The following is a 23,800-nucleotide window of genomic DNA, read 5'->3' on the forward strand; positions in this document are numbered from 1 at the left end:
AGATGTAAAAACAAAGCTGTTCGACTTAAATTAGGACCATTTCTTTAATCTTTGTGTTTTTGTGAAATACTGGAGGGTTTGACTTTTTTATGGGCCTCAATCAGTTTACTAGTTTTTAAGATTTTTAATGGTGAATTGCATAGAAGAGGACTTTCTTTGTTTGAGTTTGGACTTTTAGATTACTTCCTGTTTTATTTTGAAATATTCTGTCATTCATTTGCAACCCATGTGAGAGGAAATCAACTCCAAACAACTCAAAGACATCTGAAACGAAACTAAATACACAATGGAGCCCAATACAGTGTAATTAATACACTTATCATTATATTATATTATGCATAATTTGAATAAAAGTATCCGTCAAATAAAAGTATTTATGCTCAGTCACTGGAATTCATATCATAAAGTCAATTAAAAGAAGTTAGCTGCTTATTTGTGAGATCAGAGCATCGATATTAATCTTTAAAAGAAGTCTTTGATGTATTTAGCCGAGCTCAGCATGCAGACATGAAGGAGGAGACAGTTGAAATCACTCTCTATGAACTAACACAGCGCTCTACATTTACCCAGAATGCTGAGTGTGTAAATATATCCACTATATATATCCAGCCCTTAAATAGTCCACAATGGAAAGAAACAAGCAAACAATCCCACAATGCAATGCTCCACATGGTAAAGATGTGAAAACAGCTGATGGTGACGACACAAAATGACAAAGATTAGTTAGAGTCTGAAACCTTGATTGATGGGAGTGATTCAAACACAGCCTGAAAAACACACCAACACTTCTAGTCAAACTCATTTTCATTCAAGGGCCACATACAGACCAATTTGATCTCATGTGGGCCGGATCATTAAAAAGATGGAAGGAAAGAAGGAAGGAAGGAAATAAGGAAATAAGGAAAATTAGATGGGAAGGAAGGAAAGACAGGCAAAAGGAAGGAAGGAAGAAAGGTAGGAAAGAGAGATAGTGAAGGACGGACAGACAGAAGGAATGAAGGGAGAAAGGAAGGAAGGAAGGAAGGACAGATGGAAGAAATGAAGGAAGGACAGATGGAAGAATGGAAGGAAGGACAGAAAGAAGAAAGGAAGGAAGGACAGAAGGAAGGAAGGAATAAAGGAAGGAAGTACAGAAGGAAGAAAGGAAAAAAGGAAGGTAGGAAGGACAGATGGTAGAAAGGACAGATAGAAGGACGGAAAAGAGCATTGGATGGCAAGTGGGCCGGATCGCATCCCTCGGCGGGCCGTATCTGGCCCGCGGGCCGCATGTTTGACACCCCTGCTCTAAATAATACCTAAAGAGAAAATTAAAAATGACATATTGTGGGTTTTTATCCATAAGAAAATAAGTTTTATATCTCATTCTGACAGGAATATATGGCATAATTAAATATTGTATATATATCCATTATATCCAGCCCTTAAATAGTCCACAATGGGCAGTGCACATTTTAAAAAACTGCTGTCACATGACTCTAGAGATGATGGTGATGATGATACAAAATGACGATGGGTCAGTTAAGTGTCTGTAAATCTTGATTTGCTGCTATATAAACTATTTAGTGTCTAATATACAGGGAGTAGTGAATGAATGAATGAATGAAGGAGTGATTCAAAGACAGCCTGGCTCTATCCAAAGCTCAAAAACACACAAATACCCCTAAAACCATCTGTGTCTCATTTGTTTAAATCATATATAAAGAGAAAATTGAAACTGACATGCTGTGGTTTTTTATCCATAAGAACACACATATGGCAAAATGAGATCATGAAAATGAAAAATAAAAATAAACAGCATCCTAAGGTCATGTTTTCACAGTGAGGTTGCCAGATCTCGTACCATTGTGTCATCAACACCAACCATATCTGGCAACCAGAACTACAACTGGAGACGATGCATAGAAGAAGTGATTAGATAAATATACTGCTGCTTGTGAGGAAATAGATCCAGTACATAACTCAACCTAACCCATAAACATAAAGTGTCATTTTTGTTCACTTCTGGATGAAATAACTGAGTTTAAATAAAGCTTTAGTTTCTGTTGTTAGGTGTGTTTTTATAAGTGGACACTAGTCTGTGCTGTAGTTTTAAAAAAAATGGTAAAAAATGAACAAAAAACTGCCAAATTTATACATTAAAGTTATTTATTTTAATCATGTTAATGTTCTGACTGATATTTAAAAGGTTTCTCATTGATCATATCTTCACTTTTTAGCCTTAAACTTTAAACTCAGATGGCAGTACAGTGTCTCTACTAGTCTGTGCCTCAGCTGTAATACCATAAAATGACCACTAGATGGCGACGTCAACCAGGGGATAAATACTTCACTTTCTGCTGTCGTCAGCAATATTTATACTGTTAAATTTAAGCACAATTTGAACCTTAACCCCCCCCTCTGAAAACAAGATGGTACATTTAACCCTCCTGTGAACCCCCCCCCCTGTCAAACTGACCCCATCTCTCTTTTGACTGTTCCTTCTTTCCTTCCTTCTTCCCTCTTTCTTTAATTTTTCCTTCCTTCTTCCCCTCCACCCTTCTTTCTTTGCTCCCTCCTCCTTCCATCCTCCCTTCCTTCCTCCTTCCTCCTTTCCTTCCTCCCTCCCTCCCTCGGTCCTTACTCCTTTCCTTCCTTCCTTCCTTACTTCCTTCTCTCCTAAATTCCTTCCTTTTTTCGTCCTTACTACTTTCCTTCCTTCCTTCCTTCCTTCTCCTTTTCATCCTTACTCCTTTCCTTCCCTCCTCCTTTCCTCCCTCCCTCCCTCCCTCCCTCCTTACTCCTTTCCTTCCTTCCTTCTATCCTAAATTCCTTCCTCTTTTCATCCTTACTCCTTTCCTTCTTTCCTCCTTCCCTCTCTCCTTAGTCCTTTCCTTCCTTCCTCATTCCCTTCTGTCCTTCCTTGACCTGAGAACAACAGGAGGGTTAAAGAGGTTTAATTTGATATAATAAACTTTCTCACACAATCAAACATAAAAATATAAGATATAAAAGATATGACAGTGATAATTTAATTTGCTTCTACTGAATCTCTGTTTTAAAAAAAGTGCCATTATTTGCTTTGTTTTATGCTTCTGCTTATTTTTTATGTATATGTGACCCATGTTTAGGTCATAAAGTGTTCAGACGCCTCTGTTAGAAAAAGTTTGACAGTTATGCTCCATCTTTAACTATAAAAATACTGTCAACATCAAAGAGAAAGAGACCCTAAAAAAGTCAATATATGCTGCTCAAACCGGAGGGAATGATGTCCCATTTAACTTATAAACCATGGATGTCAAACTCAATTGGATATCAAGTGGGCCAGAACAGTAAAACCATTACATGATAACCTAAAAATATATACAATAGATATATTATAACTTTACTATAATAAACCATCTATTTACAAAACAGATGAACAGAAATATATTTAGAAAATTAGTGCAATTCCAACAATATTATGTCTCAATCTTTTACAGATAATTATGCTCAGAAGCTGCTGATTGACAACATTTTGTACAATACTTTTAAATATGACCACAATATGTATTTATTGTTTTTTCACATACTTATACTGTGATCAGGGTGAAAAACAGCAGAAACATGTGGATTTCTGTAAAGTATTTCTCATACTTTCCAAGTTATCCAGATTGGACCCCTTGACTGGCAGGTTCTGGCCCACGGGCTTTATGTTTGACACCTTATCTGTCCTGTTTTACTCTTTAATTTCTCTCATTGATTGTTTCTGATGTGACTGATGTGATTCTTCTTCAGACTGCAACCAGAAAAATTTAGGTCAACATCATCAAAGAGAACAGGTTTCCCAAAAAAGGTTCCTGTCTCTCTGCTTCATGGTACGGATCAGTTGCATCTTAAGCTCCTCCTGCAGAGTTTTAACATATTTCTCTGATATAGACTTCCTATTTAATCCTCATATACTGTTCATATTCTGACCCGTCATAGTATTTCATCTCATAATTAGTCTCAACACCAAACTTCTGAACCACAAATCATTCATAAATACTTCATCAGTCACATATTAACATGATTTATCCTTAATGAAGCTTTCAGAGAGCAGAGAGAGTTTATTCTTTAGTTTTTATGATTAAAAATACTATATACTATATAAAAGACAGTTTATTATGGTCCAATGTTACATAAAACATGAGAGCTATATAAGGGAAGGCGTCACATTTATTTCAGGCTATAAGAAAAAGTTATTATTACAGCTCTGAGAAATAAGAAAAACAGTATGTACGATTATGGCAAAAAGGCAAAATCAGAATGAAGGAAGGAAAGATAGAAGGAAGGAAGGAACTAAGGAACTAAGGAAAGAAGGAAGGTAGGAAAAGAAGGAAGGCAGAAAGGGAGGAAGGAAAGATGGAAAGAAGGAAGGAACTAAGGAAGGAAGGAAGGAAGGAAGGAAAAGAAGGAAGGCAGAAAGGGAGGAAGGAAAGATGGAAAGAAGGAAGGAACTAAGGAAGGAAGGAAGGAAGGACAAAAGGAAGGAAGGAAGGAAGGAAGGAAAGAGAGATGGAATGATGGGTGGAAGGAAGAAAAGGAGGGAGGAAGGAAAGATGGAAGGAAGACAGGAAGGACAGATGGAAGGAAGGGAGGGAGGAAGGAAGGAAGGAAGGAAGGAAGGAAGGAAGGAAGGGAGGAAGAAAAGATGGAAAGAAGGAAGGAACTAAGGAAGGAAGGAAGGACAAAAGGAAGGAAGGAAGGTAAAGAAGGAAGGCAGAAAGGGAGGAAGGAAAGATGGAAGGAAGACAGGAAGGACAGATGGAAAGAAGGGAGGGAGGAAGGAAGGAAGGACAAAAGGAAGGAAGGAAGGAAGGAAGGAAAGATGGAAGGATGGGTGGAAGGAAGGAAGGAAAAAAAGACAGGAAGGAAAGTAAGCTGAATTGGACCCTTCGGCGGTCCGGTTCTGGCCCACCGGCCGCATGTTTGACACCCCTGAATTAGAGTTTCTAAATGTGGGTTTTGATTTTTTTTTTTTTTTACAGGTAGACTTATTAATGGTGTCATGTTTCACTCTTTAACTTCATTCTCACACTGATTGATCGTGATGTGACATGTGACTTCCTGTTTGTTCTGCAGGCTGCAGCTCAGACGTGACTCCAACAGAAAGTGACAGAAGTGTCAGATAATAACAGAACCAGTCACATTTAGTTCAGCTCGTCTCGTCGTTGCCTCTCGGCTCTGAACGGTCAAGAAAAAAAAAAAAGCAAATATTCTCAGAGCTTTTCTCGTGTGTGTTTCCTCCTCTGTTGTTATTGTTGTCTGACATCGCTGCCTTGACAAGGAAGGAAGGAAGGAAGGAAAGAAGGAAGGCAGAAAGAGTGGAAGGACAAATGGAAGGAAGGTGGGAAGGAAGGCAGAAAGAGTGGAAGGACAAATGGAAGGAAGGTGGGAAGGAAAGAAAAGGAGAAGGAAGTAAGGAAGGAAAGATGAAAGCGAGGAAGGAAGGAAGGAAGGAAGGAAGGAAGGAAGGAAGGAAGGAAGGAAGGAAGGAAAGAAAAGGAGAAGGAAGGAAGGAAAGAAAGAAAGAAGAGGAGAAGGAAGGAAGGAAAGATAAAAGTGAGGAAGGAAGAAAGAAAAGAAAGGAAAGGTTGGAAAAGAAGAAAGAAAGGAAAGATGAATGGGAGGAAGGACTGAAGGAAGGAAGGAAGGAAAGGTTGGAAAAGAAGAAAGGAATGAAGGAAGGGAGAAAGAACAGAAAGGAAAGGTTGGAAAAGAAGAAAGGAAGGAAAGATGAAAGTGAGGAAGGACTGAAGGAAAGAAGGAGGGAAGGAAAGAAAGAAAGAAAGAAAAGGAGAAGGAAGGAAGGAAAGATAAAAGTGAGGAAGGAAGGAAAGAAGAAAGCAAGGAAGGAAAGAAGGAAGGAAGGAAGGAAGGAAGGAAAAAAAGATGGAAGGATGGGTGGAAGGAAGGAAAAGAAGACGCGAAGGAAGGAAGGAAGGAAGGAAAGAAGGAAGGGAGAAAGGAAGGAAGGAAGGAAAGAAGAAAGGAAGGAAGGAAGAAAGGGAGGGAGGGAGGAAGGAAGGAAGGAAGGAAGGAAAAGAAGACACAAATGAAGGAAGGAAAGAAGAAAGGAAGGAAGGAAGGAAGGAAAGATGGAAGGATGAGTGGGAGGAAGGAAGGAAAGAAGACACGAAGGAAAGAAGGAAGGAAGGAAGGAAGGAAGGAAGGAAGGAAAGAAAAGGAGAAAGAAGGAAGGAAAGAATAAAAGTGTCTGAACGGTCAGAAAAAAAAGAAAGAAAAAAAAGCGCCTCCACAGATATTCTGAGAGCTTTTCTTGTGTGTGTTTCCTCCTCTGGTGTTATTGTTGTCTGACATCACTCCTCTGACAAGCTGCCAAATCTCAACAGATGAAGGACGGGTGATTTTACTGTTGTCATGACAACACTGACGAGATGATTGATTATGTTTCATGTCATTTTAATATCTAAGGATGCTGCTTTTATATCAGAAATAAAGCTGTTACAATACATCAGTCACAGTTTTATAAGTTTGAGTGTGATCTGACTTACTTTAAATATTAAAACCTGGTTGAAATAATACATTTATTATTATTATTTAATGTTTTTTTATTGTTAATTAACACTATATGTCTCTTTTTTATGACCTGTATGTATTTGTTGTACAATGTAATGATGTCTTCTCGCCACCAGAGGGCGCCACCACATGATTTTCTGCTTTTAGAAAGAGAAAACTGGGTCTTTCTTTGGGTGAAAGTCAGTAAGAAAATAAAAAAATTAAAATTAAATAAATAAAAAAGTGGAATCTGGTTGTGTCTTTTGGTGAGGAATCAAATAAGTGGAGCGTGTGCAGCTGATAAATGGATTAAATACACACAGCGACAGTATGACATCAGGCAATCACACCACAAAGCTGCAGTTGTAACTCTCGGTTCTAGCTGATACACACACACACACACACACACACACACACACACACACACACACACACACACACACACACACACACACACACACACACAGACAGAGAGAGAGAGTGTCGTCACTATAAATCTGACCTTGTCACTTCCCAGAGCCAGGCAGTGATCCAACACAACCCATGACACACACACACTCTCTCTTTATGTCTCTAACACACACACACACACACACACACACACACACATACACATACACACACACACACACACACACACACACACACACACACTATAAAGCCCTCAGAGTTGTGTAATCTGCAGACAGACTGATGCAGATGCAGACTGTGTGTGTTATTTCATTTCTATCTTTGTGAGGACCAAACACACTAGACATAAATCTGTTCCTCACTTCTTTTCAAAAGGCTGTTTGAGGGTTCAGACTCGAGTTTAAGGTTAAAGAGATAAAGAGATTATCTTAGTAGGGATCTTCATGAGGTCAGTGTCAACTCTGATAATAACATAGAATATCAGTTAACACTTATTGTTCCTCAAATACACTGAAATCAACTAAAAACTATAATTCAGTGTGACCAGATCATACCAATCTGATATTAGTGAACAGGAAGTGTTACAGATTTCAGCCTCATACATCACAGTTTACAGTTTTATAAAAAATATAAACACTTTAATTTCTGAGATTAAAGTCTTAAATTTACAAGAAGAAAAGGAGATACTTGTGTAACCGAGCGTAATACTTACAAAGGTTATAAAATAAAAACACAGAGGCTCCGCTGCTTCTGTTTTACTCAAATTCAAATTTATGAGAAATAAGCTCTGATATTCTCGGACATTGTTTTTATCTCTGAAACAGGATCAGTTTCTTGTCATGTGTTTTCAAAGTCCTGATGCTTAATGATCTGGTGATTCTGGGATAAAATAATAAGATAATAAACAGATGGTTTAGAGTCAATGTAGTGCTTTTATTTTGAAGGAGTAGAACAGAAGTAATGTAATGTGTTTTCAAAGTCCTGATGCTTAATGATCTGGCGATTCTGGGCTAAAAAAACAAACAGATGGTTTAGAGTCAATTTATGTTGTTTCTGATTAAGCGTCCACACAGTGAAGATGTGGTGCTTTTATTTTGAAGGAGTAGAACAGAAGTGAGTGGATGTGGATGTATAATCAGAAAAGTGAAGAGTAATAAATGTGTGTTTGTCCTGTTGATGCTTTGAGACTACTTGGCAGAATAACCTTTTTTCCCTCATAAATTTATGACTTTAATCTCAGTTAAAGTAAAAGTTACTTTGTTAATGTTAGTACAAATTGTTAGGAGGATTTTATAAAGTAAGCAAGTTGTTTTTTTGAGAGCAGAACTGTGCAAAAGTTTTAGTCACTTAAAGATTAGATTAGATTCTTCTCAATAATGCCAATCAGATTAGTCCCAAATTTCTCTTCATACTTTTAAGATGAATCTGAAGACTTTTATTCTGAAATAAACTTAAAGAACTGTGGCGTCTTCTCCCAGACGGAGGAACAACAACCTGAGACTCAGTGTGCAGGTTTAGAGAGGAGACAAAGCTGCTCACTGATAATAAAACTGATTTACTTTATCCTCACTTTACTTTTATAGAATCACTCGTTTCCTGACACTGAAAAGGTTAACAGACTACATGCTGTTAAAATAAACTATTTTTTTACCTGTGTTGAGACATTATGACGCTGCCCTTTATATCTGCTGAGGTTGCTTTAAGCTGTAATAATTAAATATTAAGGAGACATGCAGGAAACAGGAGTCTGTCTCTGATGTAACACTGTTGACTTTTATAGTTTTATAGTTAATTATTCTGGTTTGTTGCATAACTGCATTAAATTAAATAATAATGATAATGATGAACTTTATTTGTGCAGCACCTTTCTTATGTAAGATGAAGCTCATGTTTTGCATAAATTTAAAGCAACATTTAAAGCATTTAACAAAATAAAAGGCTGCATACAAACAATATAATACAATAAAACTAAAATACATTAAAATACATGACTTTTTCCTCTTTAAAACTCATGCAATAACAATATAACACTCATGTATTTTATCATTTAACACCAATATTACTCTTGGTATTACTATTTTTTGACTATATTTTTACTACTATTAGTTTTTTATTGCTTGTGCACTTCTTTTTTTTCTATTAATGCTTTCTATTTTTACTGTCCACTTGCTGCAGTAATGTAAATTTCTCCACAGTGAGATTAATAGAGGAATATCTTAATTTATTAAAAGCAGGATTAAAAGGAAGGTCTTAAAAGGTATTCACAGATTTAGGATCATGTATATCTACCTCTAACAAATACTAGAGATCTATCTATATTTGGGCTTTTTTGTGCAGCAGTGAGCCAAAAAGCAAACTATGTGAATAATTCAGATTTTTTTCAGAGCAGCAGGAAGTGAAGCTAAATTTAAAGCGAGCGACTCGTGCAGGTTTCTGATTTCCTAAGAAGCTTTCTGGCTTCCTGGAAAAGTTTGTGCAGCAAGAAAAGAGCTAGAAGGGAAAAAATATCTGTGTGTGTGTGTGTGTGTGTGTGTGTGTGTGTGTGTGTGTGTGTGTGTGTGCGCGTGTGTGTGTATCTCAGTGTGTGTTTCTGTGTGTGTGTGTTCATGGCAGGGAGTGACTCAGCATGAGACAATAATCGCTGCCAGGAAGTGGAAGACATCCTCTCTGGCTCTCTTACACACACACACACACACACACACAAAAACACACACAAACACACAGTGAAATACACACACACACAAACACACACTGAGTTACACACACACACACTGAGTTACACACATACAAAACACACACACTGAGTTCACACAGACACACTGAGATACACACAAACACTGAGATACACACACACACACACAAAAACACACACTGAGTTACACACACACACACACACACACACACAGTTTCCCAGCAGTATGGTGAGCATCAGTGTGACTCCAGGTCTGAATGTCTGGAGCAGTTAGTCGACACACTGCTGCTACTGCTGCTGCCATGTTTTATTCAGCACACACACACACACACACACACACACACACACACACACACACACACACACACACACACACACACACACACACACACACACACACAACCAGACATAAACACACATGCTGAGCAGAGTGGTGCAGAGAGCTAAAAACAGCAGAGAGGAGAGAAGAGAGGAAAAAAAAAAAGAGGTGCAAATAAGGAGCGGCGAGGAAAGGAATTAAGCCTCTAAAAATATACGGAGACTCGGAGAGTGTGATGAAACCAAAGAAACCTCCGAGCAGCAGCAGCCCCCCCCACCCCCCCAACCCTAACCCCCCCACCCCTCCTCAGCAGCAGCAGGAAACATCTGAGTCACTGCACTTAAAAATACACACTCATCAATAAAAGATGGTCCATGTTCACACAGCTCAACATGTCACAGAATTAAACAACGACTTTATGAATGAATGAATGTGAAGCTGCAGACACTAGAACCTGTAATCATGTAATCATCCTCACATAGATTTACATTTAAGGACTTTTTGTGTGTGTGTGAGCATCCAAAGCGTCATTTAACTTTTACTTTATTTGTTCACTCATGTTTTTACTCCTCGGTTTATACTTTTTATTCTATTTTCCTGATTGTTTTCCATCTGTTTTTTGTAACTTCACATTTCCTCTTTAGTTGTTTTATTATATTTTATTTTCCTTTTATTATTGTTGTTTTTATTGCTTTTTTACTTACTTATTATTTATTGTTCTTTTTATTTAATTGACGCTCTTCTATTTTTACTGTCCACTTTGCTGCTGCTAATAAAGGAATATCTTATATTATCATAGATAGATAGATGGATAGATGGATAGATGGATAGATGGATAGATGGATAGATGGATAGATGGATAGATGGATAGATGGATGGATAGATAGATGGATAGATAGACGGATGGATAGATAGATGGATAGATAGATGGACAGATAGATGGACAGATAGATGGACAGATAGATAACTAAGGACTTATTACTAAAAATACCCCAAAAGTTGTACTAATAAAAATATGTATATATAAGTAAAAAATACTCAAAATGTGAACTGCAGAATGTAAAACATGTCTAAAAGTTATAAAAGAGGAACAGAAGCACGTAGGATGTATAAAAAGTGCTATAAAAATAAAGTGTGATTAATATCTTATTCCTCTGTTTCATCATGAAGAGTTTGTTTATGTAGAAAAAAAGGCTCTAAAGGCTAAAAACAGATATCATGTTTTCAGTCTCTAGAGAGCAGCTCTGTGTAATAATGAGAGACAGAGAGAGAGAGAGAGAGAGAGAGAGAGAGAGAGAGAGAGAGAGAGAGAGAGAGAGAGAGAGAGAGAGAGAGACAGAGAGAGAGAGAGAGAGAGAGAGAGAGAGAGAGAGAGAGAGAGAGAGAGAGAGAGAGACAGAGAGAGAGAGAGAGAGAGAGAGAGAGAGAGAGAGAGAGAGAGAGAGAGAGAGAGAGCGAGAAAGAGAGAGAGAGATAGAGAGATGATAGAGAGAGAGAGAGAGAGAGACAGAGTTGAGCTTTTTAAAGGGTTTAAACTCTTCACAGGCTGAAAGTGAATGATGAAGAGGATGAGCTGCTGTGTTGATGCAGCAAACTGAATCATCACACTCTTATATAAACAACCAGTCGGGTCTGTAAGACACGAAGAAGAAGAAGAAGAAGAAGAAGAAGAAGAAGAAGAAGAAGAAGAAGAAGAAGAAGAAGAAGAAGAAGAAGAAGAAGAAGAAGAAGAAGAAGAAGAAGAAGAAGAAGAAGAAGAAGAAGAAGAAGAAGAAGAAGAAGAAAAAGAAGAAGAGACAGAAGAAGAAGAAGAAGAGACAGAAGAAGAAGAAGAAGAGACAGAAGAAGAAGAAGAAGAAGAAGAAGAAGAAGAATGAAGAAGAAGAAGAAAGTCTGAAGTTGAGGTATCAGAGCACTTTGTGAGTTACATAAATAAATGAACAGTCAGTGTGACCTGTGGCAGAAACACACTCATTACATAACAACCCTGCTGCTGCCGCGGAGACGAGTAGAAGAAGAAGAAGAGGAGCATCATGGGAGATTTACAGCCCGAGGTCAGACAGTTGAATCGACTGATGTTCGACAGGCAAGCGGCTCAAACGGCTTCAATAAATATAATAAATATAATAAATATAATAAATAGATGTTTGGGTGGATGAGAGAGAAGCTGTTTCACTGTTTGGAGAAAAGAGGAGGCAGGTTTTTCTCTTTTAGTGTTTTATAATCCACTAAACGCTCAAAGAGAAGATGCTACTTCATGTAAAATGTTGCTTTCCATCTTCACTATGAAAACACTCCTCTGAATAAACTATGAATACGTATTTAAAACTTTTATATATTAACATGTGCTAAATATTTTCTAATAATCTGTAAAAGGCTCTGTCCTAATATTGTTGTAAACTATCTCAAGCTGTTCATCTGTTTCGTCCATCCTTCCGTCCTTTCCTTCCTCCTTTTCTTTTTCCTTTCCTTCCTTCCTTCTTCCTCTCTCCTACAGTACCTTCCTACCCTCCTTTCTTCCTTCTTCCTTCTTCCTCCCTTCCATCCTTCCTTCCTCCTTTCCATCCTTTCGTCCTTTCTTCTTCCTCCCTTCCATCCTTCCCTTCCATCTTCCTCCCTTCCATCCTTCCTTCTTCCTCCCTCCTTTCTTCTTCATCCCTCCCATCCTCCCTCCTTTCCTTCCTTCTTTCTCCCTTCCATCCTTCCCTTCTACCTCCCATCATCCTTCCATCCTCCCTCCTTTTCTTCCTTCTTCCTCCCTTCCATCTTTCCTCCCTCCCTCCTTTCCTTCCTTCTTCCTCCCTTCCATCCTTCCTTCCTCCCTCCTTCCCTCCTTTCCTTCTTCCCTTCCTTCTTCCTCCATTCCATCCTTCCTTTCTCTCCTGCTTCTCTTTTAATGACATCATCTCATTACATCCTCTTCTTCTGCAGCAGTTTAATGAGACTAATAGCAACTCCTAACATTAGACAGTGGATGGATAAACACATTTAAGGGCCTTTTTTTGTTCCAGTATTCACTATTCTCTCTCTTTCCTTTCACATGAATAGACACTGACGTGTATTTCATGAACTGTGGCTCGACTTGTTCCCCACAAGCACAAACCAGAGTACCGAGCAGGAGAACACGGATGTAACATGACATCACGTGTGTGAGTTTACCTTGAGCTGCACCAGGTGGACGTCCACGTGTCTGTTGTCGCTGTCTTGTCCCACCGAGTGTGTGAGCTGTGTGACTCGGTCGCTGGTCGCTCGCAGCCACGTCTCGATCTCCGGCAGGTGGAGGACGACTTTCCAATCGGCTCCGGTGTGAAGAGGCGGAGGTTTGTTTGACCTGAAACAGAATATGAGAGGAAAGGAAAGATTTAATAATAAGTATGAAGGAGGGGAGGAAAGAAGTAAGGAGGGAAGGAGGGAGGAAAAGAGGAAGGGAGTAAGGAGAGAAGGAGAGAAGGAAGGAAGGAAGGAAGGAAGGAAGGAAGGAAAGAAGGAAGGGAGGAAAGGAGTAAGTAAGGAAGAAAGGAGGGAGGAAGGAAGGGAGTAAGGAAGGAAGGAATGAAGGAAAGAAGGAAGGAAGAAAGGAAGAGAGGAAAGGAGTAAGGGTGAAAAAAGGAGGGAGGGAGGGAGGGAGAGAGGGAGGAAGCAAGGAAGGGAGGGAGAGAGGGAGGAAGGAAGCAAGGAAGGAAGGAAAGTAGTAAGGAGGAAAAGAGGAAGGAAAGAAAGAAGGAAGAAAGGAAGGGAGGAAAAGAGTAAGGGAGGGAGGAGGAAAAGAGGAAAGAAGTAAAGACGGAAGGAAGGAGGAAAAGAGGAAGGAAGTAAGGAGAGAAGGAAGAAAGGAAGGAAAGGAGTAAGGAGGGAGGGAGGAAAGACAGACAGAAGGAAGGAAGGGAGGATAGAAGGTGCAGTCAAAACAGACGGGGTCAAACACAAAGATTAAAAGACTTAAAACAGACATTGCTCTCGCGGCTGATTGGTTACCTGTGGGAGGGGTCTCGCCCCAGCAGGGGTCCGGGCAAGGCCTCTGCGTCATGTGACTGATGCTCCTGATCCAGAGTGAGAGGAGGAGGAGGAGAGGTGACGGCTGCAGCGGAGGGGGAGGCGGAGGCATCGAGGTCAAGGGTCGGAGTGACGGAGGTGACCATCGGAGAGAGAGGCTCAGGAGCCACGGGCGAGAGAGCTAAGACGCTCATGGTGAGAGAGAGAGAGAGAGAGAGAGAGAGAGAGAGTGATGGAGAGAGATGGAGAGATGGAGAGAGGGAGAGGTGCAGAGTTCCTAACGTCAGTGGACGAGCTTCATGGGAGTGAACTGGAGAGAAAAAGAGAGAGAGAGATTTACATTAGATTTTTATTAGTTTACATGTAAATGAATAAAATAGATGTTTAACCCTCCTGTTGTCCTCGAGTCAAGGAAGGAAGGATGGAAGGAAGGAAAGCAGGAAGAAGGACGGAAGGAAAGAAGGGAGGAAGAAGGCAGGGAGAAGGAAGAAAGGAAAGGAGGAAGGAAGATGGGAGGGAGGGAGGGAGGGAGGGAGGGAAGGATGGAGGAAAGAAGGAAGGAAAGGAGAAAGGGAAGAAGGAAGGAAGAACGGGAGAGGAAAGAGGGAGGAAGCAAGGAAGGACAGGAGGGAGGAAGGAAGGGAAGGAGAAAGGAAGGAAGGACAGGAGATGGGGGAGGAAGGAAGGACAGGAGGGAGGAAGGAAGGGAGGAAAGACAAGAGGGAGGAAAGAAGGAAGGACAGGAGGGAGGAAGGAAGGGAGGAAAGACAAGAGCGAGGAAAGAAGGAAGGACAGGAGGGAGGAAGGAAGGAAGGACAGGAGGGAGGAAGGGAGGAAAGGAAAGAAGGAATGGAGGAAGGAAAGGATGGAGGGAGGGAGGAAGGACTGTAAGGCAGCATTTAAAAGCAGGAAAAGACAACTCTGATGACATATGTGATTATTAGCAGTACTGACAGAGATGTTATATGAAGGAGGTCCTCACAAGTATACCAAATACAGAGCAGTTTGTATATTATAAATTCATTATCTCATCTGCAGGAAACAAGAGCTGGAAATCAATAAGCTGCTGCTGCTGCTTTATACCAGGATGATACTCTGCTTTTCAGACTGTAGACACACACACACACACACACACACACACACACACACTGTCCTACATCCGAGAACAAAGGCTCAAACACACACACACACACACTCCTTCATCCAAACACACAATCAGAAAAGGGGAAACTGAGGTCATATATGCTCATTTCAGAGGTTTCTTATCTAGAAAAGGAGTTAACATTTTATTATTATTACTATTTATTATTATTTTTATTATCTATAATTGTTCGGTCAACAAAATGACACTAAATATAAAAAAATATATATATATATAAATCAGTATTTCCCAGAGCCTAAAAAGACGTCTTTAAATATCATCACATTTGAGAATTCTGCTTCAAAAATCACTAAACCAATGAATCAAATGATTAATTGTATAATATTTAATACATCTGGAAGTTTTTTCATTGCATGTTATTTTTAAACAAACAAAAACACATGAATACTATGTTGTTTAAAGCTCTTATAGGTTCTGCATAAAGCTCATATCACCATCTACTAAACCTTTTATATGTGATGATGATACATGATGCATGAAATGAATGATATGAAATGCTTCTATACCTGCTGTATTTCATTTGATGCACACATTTTCAACAGGAATTAATATAATAAAATAAACTACATAGTTACAGTATCTGTGCACTGCATGTATCTGATCTTATATATCAGGTTTCTCTCTAAAACTCATGTATAAAATATGATTTACTTGGTATTATAGGGTTAAAGTTTAGAGATCAGAGCGTTATAACTGTTGCACATTGTGCTTTTAATGAGTCAAGGAAGGAAGGATGGAAGGAAGGAAAGGAGGAAGGAAAGGAGGGAGGAAGAAGGAAGGACAGGAGAGAGGGAGGAAGGAGGGAGGGACGACATGAGGGAGGAAGGAAGGAAAGGAGGGAGGAAGAAGGGAGGGAGGGAAGGAAGGAAGAATAAAGGACAGGAAGGACGAAGGAAGAAAGGGAGGAAGGAAGGAAGGACAGGAGAGAGGGAGGAAGAAGGAAGCAAGGAAGGACAGGAAGGAGGAAGGAAGGGAGGACAGGAGAAAGGGAGGAAGGAAGGAAGGACAGTAGAGAGGGAGGAAAGGAGGGAGGGAGGAAGGAAGGAAAGAAGGAAGGAAGGGAGGAAGGAGGGAGGAAGGAATAAGGGAGGAAGGAAGTACGGACAGAAGGAAGGAAGGGAGGAAGGAAGGAACATATTGTGCTTTTAATGAGCTTCTCTTGCTTCAATAAATCATCTCTGACTGAAAACAAACATCAGCTGGAAGCCAAGTTTCATTTTGACCTTTTGGCTTCAGTTTAATTTCTTACAGCGTCATCATTCATGCAGTCACAGCTGATCCTTTATAGTTTTATCAACGTTGAAATGAATCCAAAACAAAACCCAACCCTGGTTATTATCACACCTGAATTCCCCTCAGCTGAGAGTCAATAAAGTTTTATCTTTAAAAACAAACAAACAGTGAGGTTGGTGTATGAAACGCAGCTGAGTCTCATCTTATTACTACAAAATAAAAGCATCACAGGTTATAAGAAGTCAACAGGAGTGATGAAGCAGTCAGAGAGCTTTGATACTGAAGTCTGACCTTTCAGACACACACACACACACACACACACACACACACACACACACACACACACACACACACACACACACACACACACACACACACAGCTATAAATCCTACTGTAACCTTCACACACAGCTGATTAAACCATGAAACAGCTGTTCGATATCACAGATAAGAAAACACAATGAGACAGATCGAAAGTTCATCAGGTAAAAAATATAAAACTCCTAAAAAGGGAAACACACTCAGAAAAAGCAGAAATAAAACTCAGATCTTAAAATATAAATCAACACAGCTGCTGTTTTCACACTTCATCATGTCGGGTTTTAATCAGCGCTGCAGAGATCAGCAGGCCAACTTTCTAAATCACATCATAAAAAGACAAACAGGCTCTTTACTTCACTGAGGAGTTACAGTTAAATGTCACAGTGTCATAGTCAGAGCAGCAGCGTCTGATGAGGAGGATAAAGACGAGCCATGGAGAAAAAAAAGTATAGTTTGTGCTTTTAATTTGAAGATTTTTTGAGCTTGAATTAAGATACGTGAATATAATGTGGGTTTTGGATTTCAAAATAAAAGCTTTGATGCTCCTGCTGATGTCGTCAAGCTCATAAAACTCAGCTGCAGGGTTCAGGAGTCAAAACAAACCTGAAGTTAATCATTAGCTGTTTTACTCACACTTCATTTAACAGTAGGCATGGGATGATAACCGTGTTCAAGGTATATCGTGATTTGAAAAAGCCACGATAACCAAAACCAGTCATACTGTTCCTAAGGTATGAGATGTTTTTAGTCTGGTCAAAGACAGGAAGTGCTGGTCAAAGACAGGAAGTGCTGGTCAAAGACAGGAAGTGCTGGTCAGAAATCCCTCAGGTGGTACAGCTGCAGCGTAGAGTATCAGGACCCCTCACACTGTCATTACAGATTCAGGTTAAATTAACATGTCTGTCTTTATTTTTCTTCTTTTTAGGAACATTTTAGAGCTGGAATCATGATACCGCCATACCGTGATATTTTTTCTTATGGTTATCATACCGCCAGAATCTCATACCGGCCCATGCCTATTTAACATGCACTCAAAAGCACTAATATAACATATTAAGATAGATACTAGCAGCTACATCCACAATTAACCCCTCACACACCATTTATATTCAGACTCATAATTAGTCTCTACACCTACAGTATCCCAGTATCCACCTCATCAGTCATTCATCAATATTTGTATATTTATAATATAACTGAAAAATATCCATCTGACATTTGGAGGTTTTCCATTTAAATTAAATTAGATGACTGAGGTTTAGGGTTTATAGTAATATTAGTCTTCTGTTTAATTAATATGGGAAAAAAAGACATTAACAATCACTATTTTATGGTCCAGAAGAACATTGTATAGAATATGATGAATACAGCATGTTGGAAGCTGATTTCTTTCATAAATTCAGGTCAAATTTGTATATTTGCATTTTTAAAAATGTGTATCAGCTGCACAATTTTTGTATACTGTGGGTCATATTAGTAAAAGTCCAGCTAAGATAAATATGTATATGGTGTTTTTAAAGCTCTCTAATGTAAATAAATGGGTAAGATTTGACCCTGAGCAGCATATAGGGGTTACTAGTGTCATGCATGTAGGGATAAATGAGATTACTTTAGTATCTGCTGCTCTGAAACAGTTTCCTGATGGTTACGGTTCATATTCATGATGGAGGATGTGTGTGTCAGGTCATTAAGGATCCTGCATGCTTGTTTTATTACTTTACTAAGAGATGGATGTCCTTTATGTCCTTGATGTTAATAGCAGTTTTCAGCAGAGTTGCAATCTTGTTTTTTAACTGGACAGTTAAGGGCTGCCATGTTGTATCTGATGAGACTTTCTGGCACAGTGTGGTAAAATAAAAACACGCTCTTTATGCTGACTCAACCTCCTCAGAAAGGAGAATATATCATCCATAATTATTCCTATATTAGATATTTGTAGGAGCACACCTGCTAGACTGCAGAGTTATCTATTATAACAGTGATATGGTGGGTATTTTTAATATTTGAGATCATGCAGACACCTGGTTCATTCCCACAGTGAACGATTATGTAACTTGATTCATATTATATTGATAATATCTGAACAGATGGGAAACAGCTGATATTGTATAGTTTAAGGATTCACAGTGACACAGCTATCAGTGGAGCCATGCATTATGTTTACTGACACATACGAGTATTACATCTCCTGTTCATGTATGATATCCTCTCTCTCTCTCTGTGTGTGTGTGTGTGTGTGTGTGTGTGTGTGTGTGTGTGTGTGTGTGTGTGTGTGTGTGTGTGTGTGTGTGTGTGTGTGCGCTGGCATCTGTGAAGCTTCAGTCTATGTGAAAGGTTTCTTGTATAAGCGAACAGGACAGAAGCCTTTTAAAACTGATAAATAATGAATGGAAAACACAGATTTCTGGAAAAGAGAAAGAGAGAGAACCTTCCTCTCTCTCCTCCTCACACAGTTTAATCTTGTTATTCCTCTTCCTGTATCTCTCTCTCTCTCTCTCTGCAGCTCTTCTGTCTCATTTCATTCTCCATCTCTACAAACTCTTTCTTCCTTTCATCCTCACACAACCTCATTTCAGCCATCTTTTGTCTCCCTGCCCCTCCTTCACTCATTCATCTGTCTGTTCCTTTCATTTATGCCTTCATGCTTTAGGTTTGATCCCACCGTATCTCTGGTCAACACTCATCATCCCACCAGATGCACCTCAGCATGTCCCAGAAGCAGCTCAACACTCTGCTAAACATACAGGCTATTTTTGACTAAACTGAGGTTATGTAAGTGGCCTAAAACTAAAGTTACATATGCAAACTTGGCCTTAGATTGGGATTTAGAGACGAGGACTGAACTTTAGCTTTGGGCCTCAGGTGTTGGACAGATTACTGCATCCTGACATTCACCTTTCTCTGTGTGTAAAAGCTTCAGGCAGGAGTTGGACTTAGGGCTGGGCAATTAATCGAAGAATAATGGAAACCGACATTTAAAAACTCTAATCGACTTAATCTTGCTAGTGTTAATTAATGGTGGTGTTCACTGTTGCCATGACAGCAAAGGTTGAATATCTTTAAAGGAATTTGAAAACTTGTCTCCAGTGATGATCAATTAAACTAGACATTTACCACAGCTTCCTTCCGCTTTTCCTTTCTTTCTTCCTCCCTCCATCTCTCTTTCCTCCCTTCCTTCTGTCTTCCCTTCCTTCCTCCCTCCCTCCTTCTTTCCTCTGTCCTCCTTTCCTTCCTTCTTCCTCCCTCCCTTCCTTTCCTTTGTCCATCTTTCCTTCCTTTCTCTTTTCCTTTCTCCCTCCCTCCCTCCTACCTTCCTTCTTCCTCCCTTCCTCTGTCTTTCCTCCTTCATTTTAACCCAAACCATGATCTTTACATAGTTCTAATCAAGTAAACCAGACATTAACCACAGCTTCCTTCAGCTTTTTCTTTCTTCCTCCCTCCATCCTTCTCTCTTTCGTTCCTTCCTCTCTCCTCCCTTCCTTCTGTCTTCCCTTCCTCCCTCCCTCCTTCTTTCCTTCCTTCCTTTCCTCTGTCCTTCTTCCCTCCCTCCTACCTTCCTTCTTCCTCCCTTCCTTCCTCAGTCTTTCCTCCATTCATTTGACATTTGACTTAAACTAGACATTAACCACAGCGTCACACCTTCAAACATCTTTATTTTCACTCCCTAAAGATCCTCATGTGTGAGGGCAGCAGTGGAAAATACTAAACTAAAGAAACTGTGAAAATACATCATTGTTCATCAAGGGTGGAGATAATCATTCATTAATCGTAATCGAGGTTAAAAGTTCAATTAATCGTGATTTTGATTTTTGCTATAATTGCCCAGCCCTAATTGGACTGTATTCAAATGTGATTTAATAAGACAATTCTCTCTTTCTCTCATTGATTCTATGCCAATCATCTAAATTGATGCGTGCATTAAAAGCATAAAAGGGAATGGGGAATTTTAAGATTAGACTCATAGGCGCAAGAAGCATTAAAATATTGGTTGTTTTTTGCCTTTACTTGACAAGAAAACTGACAGAAAACAGGAAGTTGTGCAGCTAAGGTGTAATGTTGGACTCAAGCAAAGGACAACTTAATTTTAAGGCATGTGTCCTAACCGTATAGAGGAGTATAAAGATCAGACTGGTAAACTAGCCGTCAGTAATGGATTTAAAATGAAGCAGAAACAGGAGCAGTGATTCAGGGAAGTCTATCCAATATAGAAACCTTGTGACAACGTTCCTCCACAACTCTTCAGACCATCACTATCACACGTCTGCTTGGGGAGCTCTTTCATACCATCAACCATCAGACTGTACAACACCACAGCTCCCAGTACCTCCAACTCCCACTAATAAGACTAAAAGCCCATTTATGCTCAACGTACATATGAAAATGTTTCCGTCCTTTTCAAACGATGTTACCGTCACTGCTCACATACTTCCATGTGTCCTTTACGTTGGCATGGATGTTAACCAATACATCCACCAGGGGGCAGCACCGAGTCAAAAGTTTATGACAACAACAAACTCAGAAACAAACATGGTGACTGTGGAAGAGATATTGATAACGTACTTCTTGCATAAAAGACAAAAATGTTTAAAGTTTCTAACCAACTCACACAACCTTTCCTCAAAAAGTTCCTCCATTGTTATTTCTTTTTCGTGTCTCACTAGAGCTACGTATCGAGTAGTTACAGCAACACTGCCCCCCCATGGTTTCCGGTGGTACTGCTCCGTTTGGTCCGTATCCGTAAGCTTTATGGAAACGTGCAGAAATACGGACGTTTACCATCACCTTTTACTTATTTATTTTTTATATATGATAATTATAACAATTATTATGACGAGTCAAGTTCAGCTGACAAAGATGTTCACAAAAAGCAGGAGTGTATTGCTACTAAACCTGCAGATAATCAGCTAATAGGCTATAATGATAAATGGACTGAACTTATATAGTGCTTTTTTCCCCCGTTATGAGTCAAAGCTCTTTTTCATTACGTCTCATTCACCCTTTCACACACATTCATACACTCTATCCAAGACCCACAAATCTAAAATAACTGAATACTTCAAGTCAGAAAACAAAGCAGCTGCTGCAGTTTATCTGAAATGCTGAGTGTTCAAGTATCGGTACAAAGGTGGATTTAAAAGCTCAAAACAAATTCTGGCTGTAAACGTCACACACCACAATTTAGGAGACTTATCAGAAACATTACCTGCATGGAATTACCCTTTGGCTCGTTCCAGAGTCATTAAAACCACATTAAATGCCATAATCAGCAATTAATACAATGACGACAACAAATTATGGCAAAATCTCAGATTTTGAAACTCATGCCAGATTTGGAGAATTTAAATGTGTTGTATGTGCGGCGGTGTTTAGCTCAGCGGGTAGAGCACCTGCTGAGGCTACAGTCCTAGCTGCAGGCGACCCCAGTTCAAATCTCGCACCGAGCGGTCCTATCCTGCGTCCTCTCTCTACTTGTCTGTCCATTAAAGGCAAAAAACCCTAAAATATACTTTAAAAAATGTGTTGTATGTATATTATAAATCTACAGTTCTCATCTCCTGTAATGAACCACCCCTCACATTTATTATAGTTCATGGTTCAACATTTACAGCCTGGTAATGATCTCTGACCACAATCACAAAAGATAAACAGGGAAATACCAGTTTTTCTTCCTTGTTGAAAGGAACATATAAAGGCTGATGTTAAAGGTTTAACTTGCACAAAGAGAGAAGACCGTCAGCAGAGAAAAGTGAGAGAATAGTGAAAAGACTAGTGAGACTTCAACCAGCTGTTGACTGAACAACTTTCTGCAGTTGGAGCTGCGACAGACTGGTTCAAGTCTTTCTACCTGCTGCGTCTGCTTCACTTAAAGAGGAAATGTGTCTCAGACACAAGTTAGTTACTCTTGTCCGATCTACTGTGATATCTTTCGAGATCCGGTCCTCCTGCCATGCACCCACAGTTTTTGTGAAGCCTGTTGGCAGCGGTGCTGGACAGAGGACCGAGCTCACCAGTGTCCAGTTTGCAGGACAAGATCTTGGTAAAGTGATCCACCTCGAAAATTGGCGCTAAAGGCTGTGTGTGAGGATTTTTTAACAGTAAGAGCTCAGAGAGCTTCAGCAGGAGCTGAGCCTCTCTGTTTTATGCATGCTGAGACACTCAAACTCTTCTGTTTGGATGATCGGCAGCCAGTGTGTGTTGTCTGTATGCATTCAGAAATACACACCAACCACAGCGTCAGACCCATCGACGAAGCTGCACGGGATTATAAATGTGGACTCCAGTACAGCCTGGATGATTTGCGAGAGAAACTGGAGCTCTTTAATGATGTTAAAAGAAACTTTGATCAAACAGAAAATGACATTGAACTCCAGAATACAGACACAGAGAGGCAGATTAAAGAAGAGTCACAGAGGAGGCAATGCGAGCTAAAAATCTCCGTTTCCTACAAAACTACAAGACCACAGCTGATAGAGTTTACCGACCCCTCCCTGATGTCCCAGAGCCAATCCCAGCTCTGTTAGACACGGCCAAACACCTCAACAACCTGCCCTCTGTCGTCTTAGACAAGGTGAAAAAGGAGATGGTCACCTCCAATTCTGAGGTTCTAGATACCGAGACACAAATGACTATTGCAATACATTCAGTAATGCGTCCAGGAACAGGTTTAGTCTTGCTCTGCCAACAAGGAGTGAAACTCGAGGACCACTCTTTGGGGGTTATGCACTGGGTACCCAACGAGGCAGAGCTGTTTCAACCCAAAGACTAAATACTCTCTTTGATCCTGAGCCAGCTCCACTGCTCTTAAGGAAGAAAACAAAGAGTTGTTGGTCTCTGGCAGGAACTTGAGTAAAACAACAAAATGAGCAGAAAGCTGAATCAGCATCTCTCAAAAAATGTATGAAAACAATAATTGTCGTTTGCTGAAAATTGTATCTCAGCAATCGTTCATTCTTAGTTTCTCTTTGAAAATCAGCTAATTAAGTATTCAGCTGCTAAGAAATATAAAAACACAGCAAACGTCTACAGTCTTCAAAATGAGTAAAAGAAATATAGAAACAATAATTACAGCATGAACTTCATAAAGGACTGTTGTGTTGTACTCCATTAATGTGATCAGATGGAGTATTTATGTATAAATGACCATGATGTTCAT

The 23,800-nt window shown here is 39.6% G+C and overlaps 1 protein-coding gene across 1 annotated transcript in view; it reads right to left on the reverse strand.

Annotated features, from left to right (window-relative positions):
* The window catches only part of akap6 (A kinase (PRKA) anchor protein 6), a 203,472-nt gene extending 189,347 nt beyond the window's left edge, over nt 1–14,125 (reverse strand). The window contains 2 exon segments of the mRNA XM_053336210.1: nt 13,098–13,269; nt 13,914–14,125. Coding sequence (XP_053192185.1) covers nt 13,098–13,269; nt 13,914–14,125 — 384 coding nt within the window.
* Nucleotides 14,126–23,800: the final 9,675 nt, after the last annotated feature.

The sequence above is a fragment of the Scomber japonicus genome, chromosome 16, assembly GCF_027409825.1.
Source record: "Scomber japonicus isolate fScoJap1 chromosome 16, fScoJap1.pri, whole genome shotgun sequence".
In the NCBI taxonomy this organism is placed as follows: Eukaryota; Metazoa; Chordata; class Actinopteri; order Scombriformes; family Scombridae; genus Scomber; species Scomber japonicus.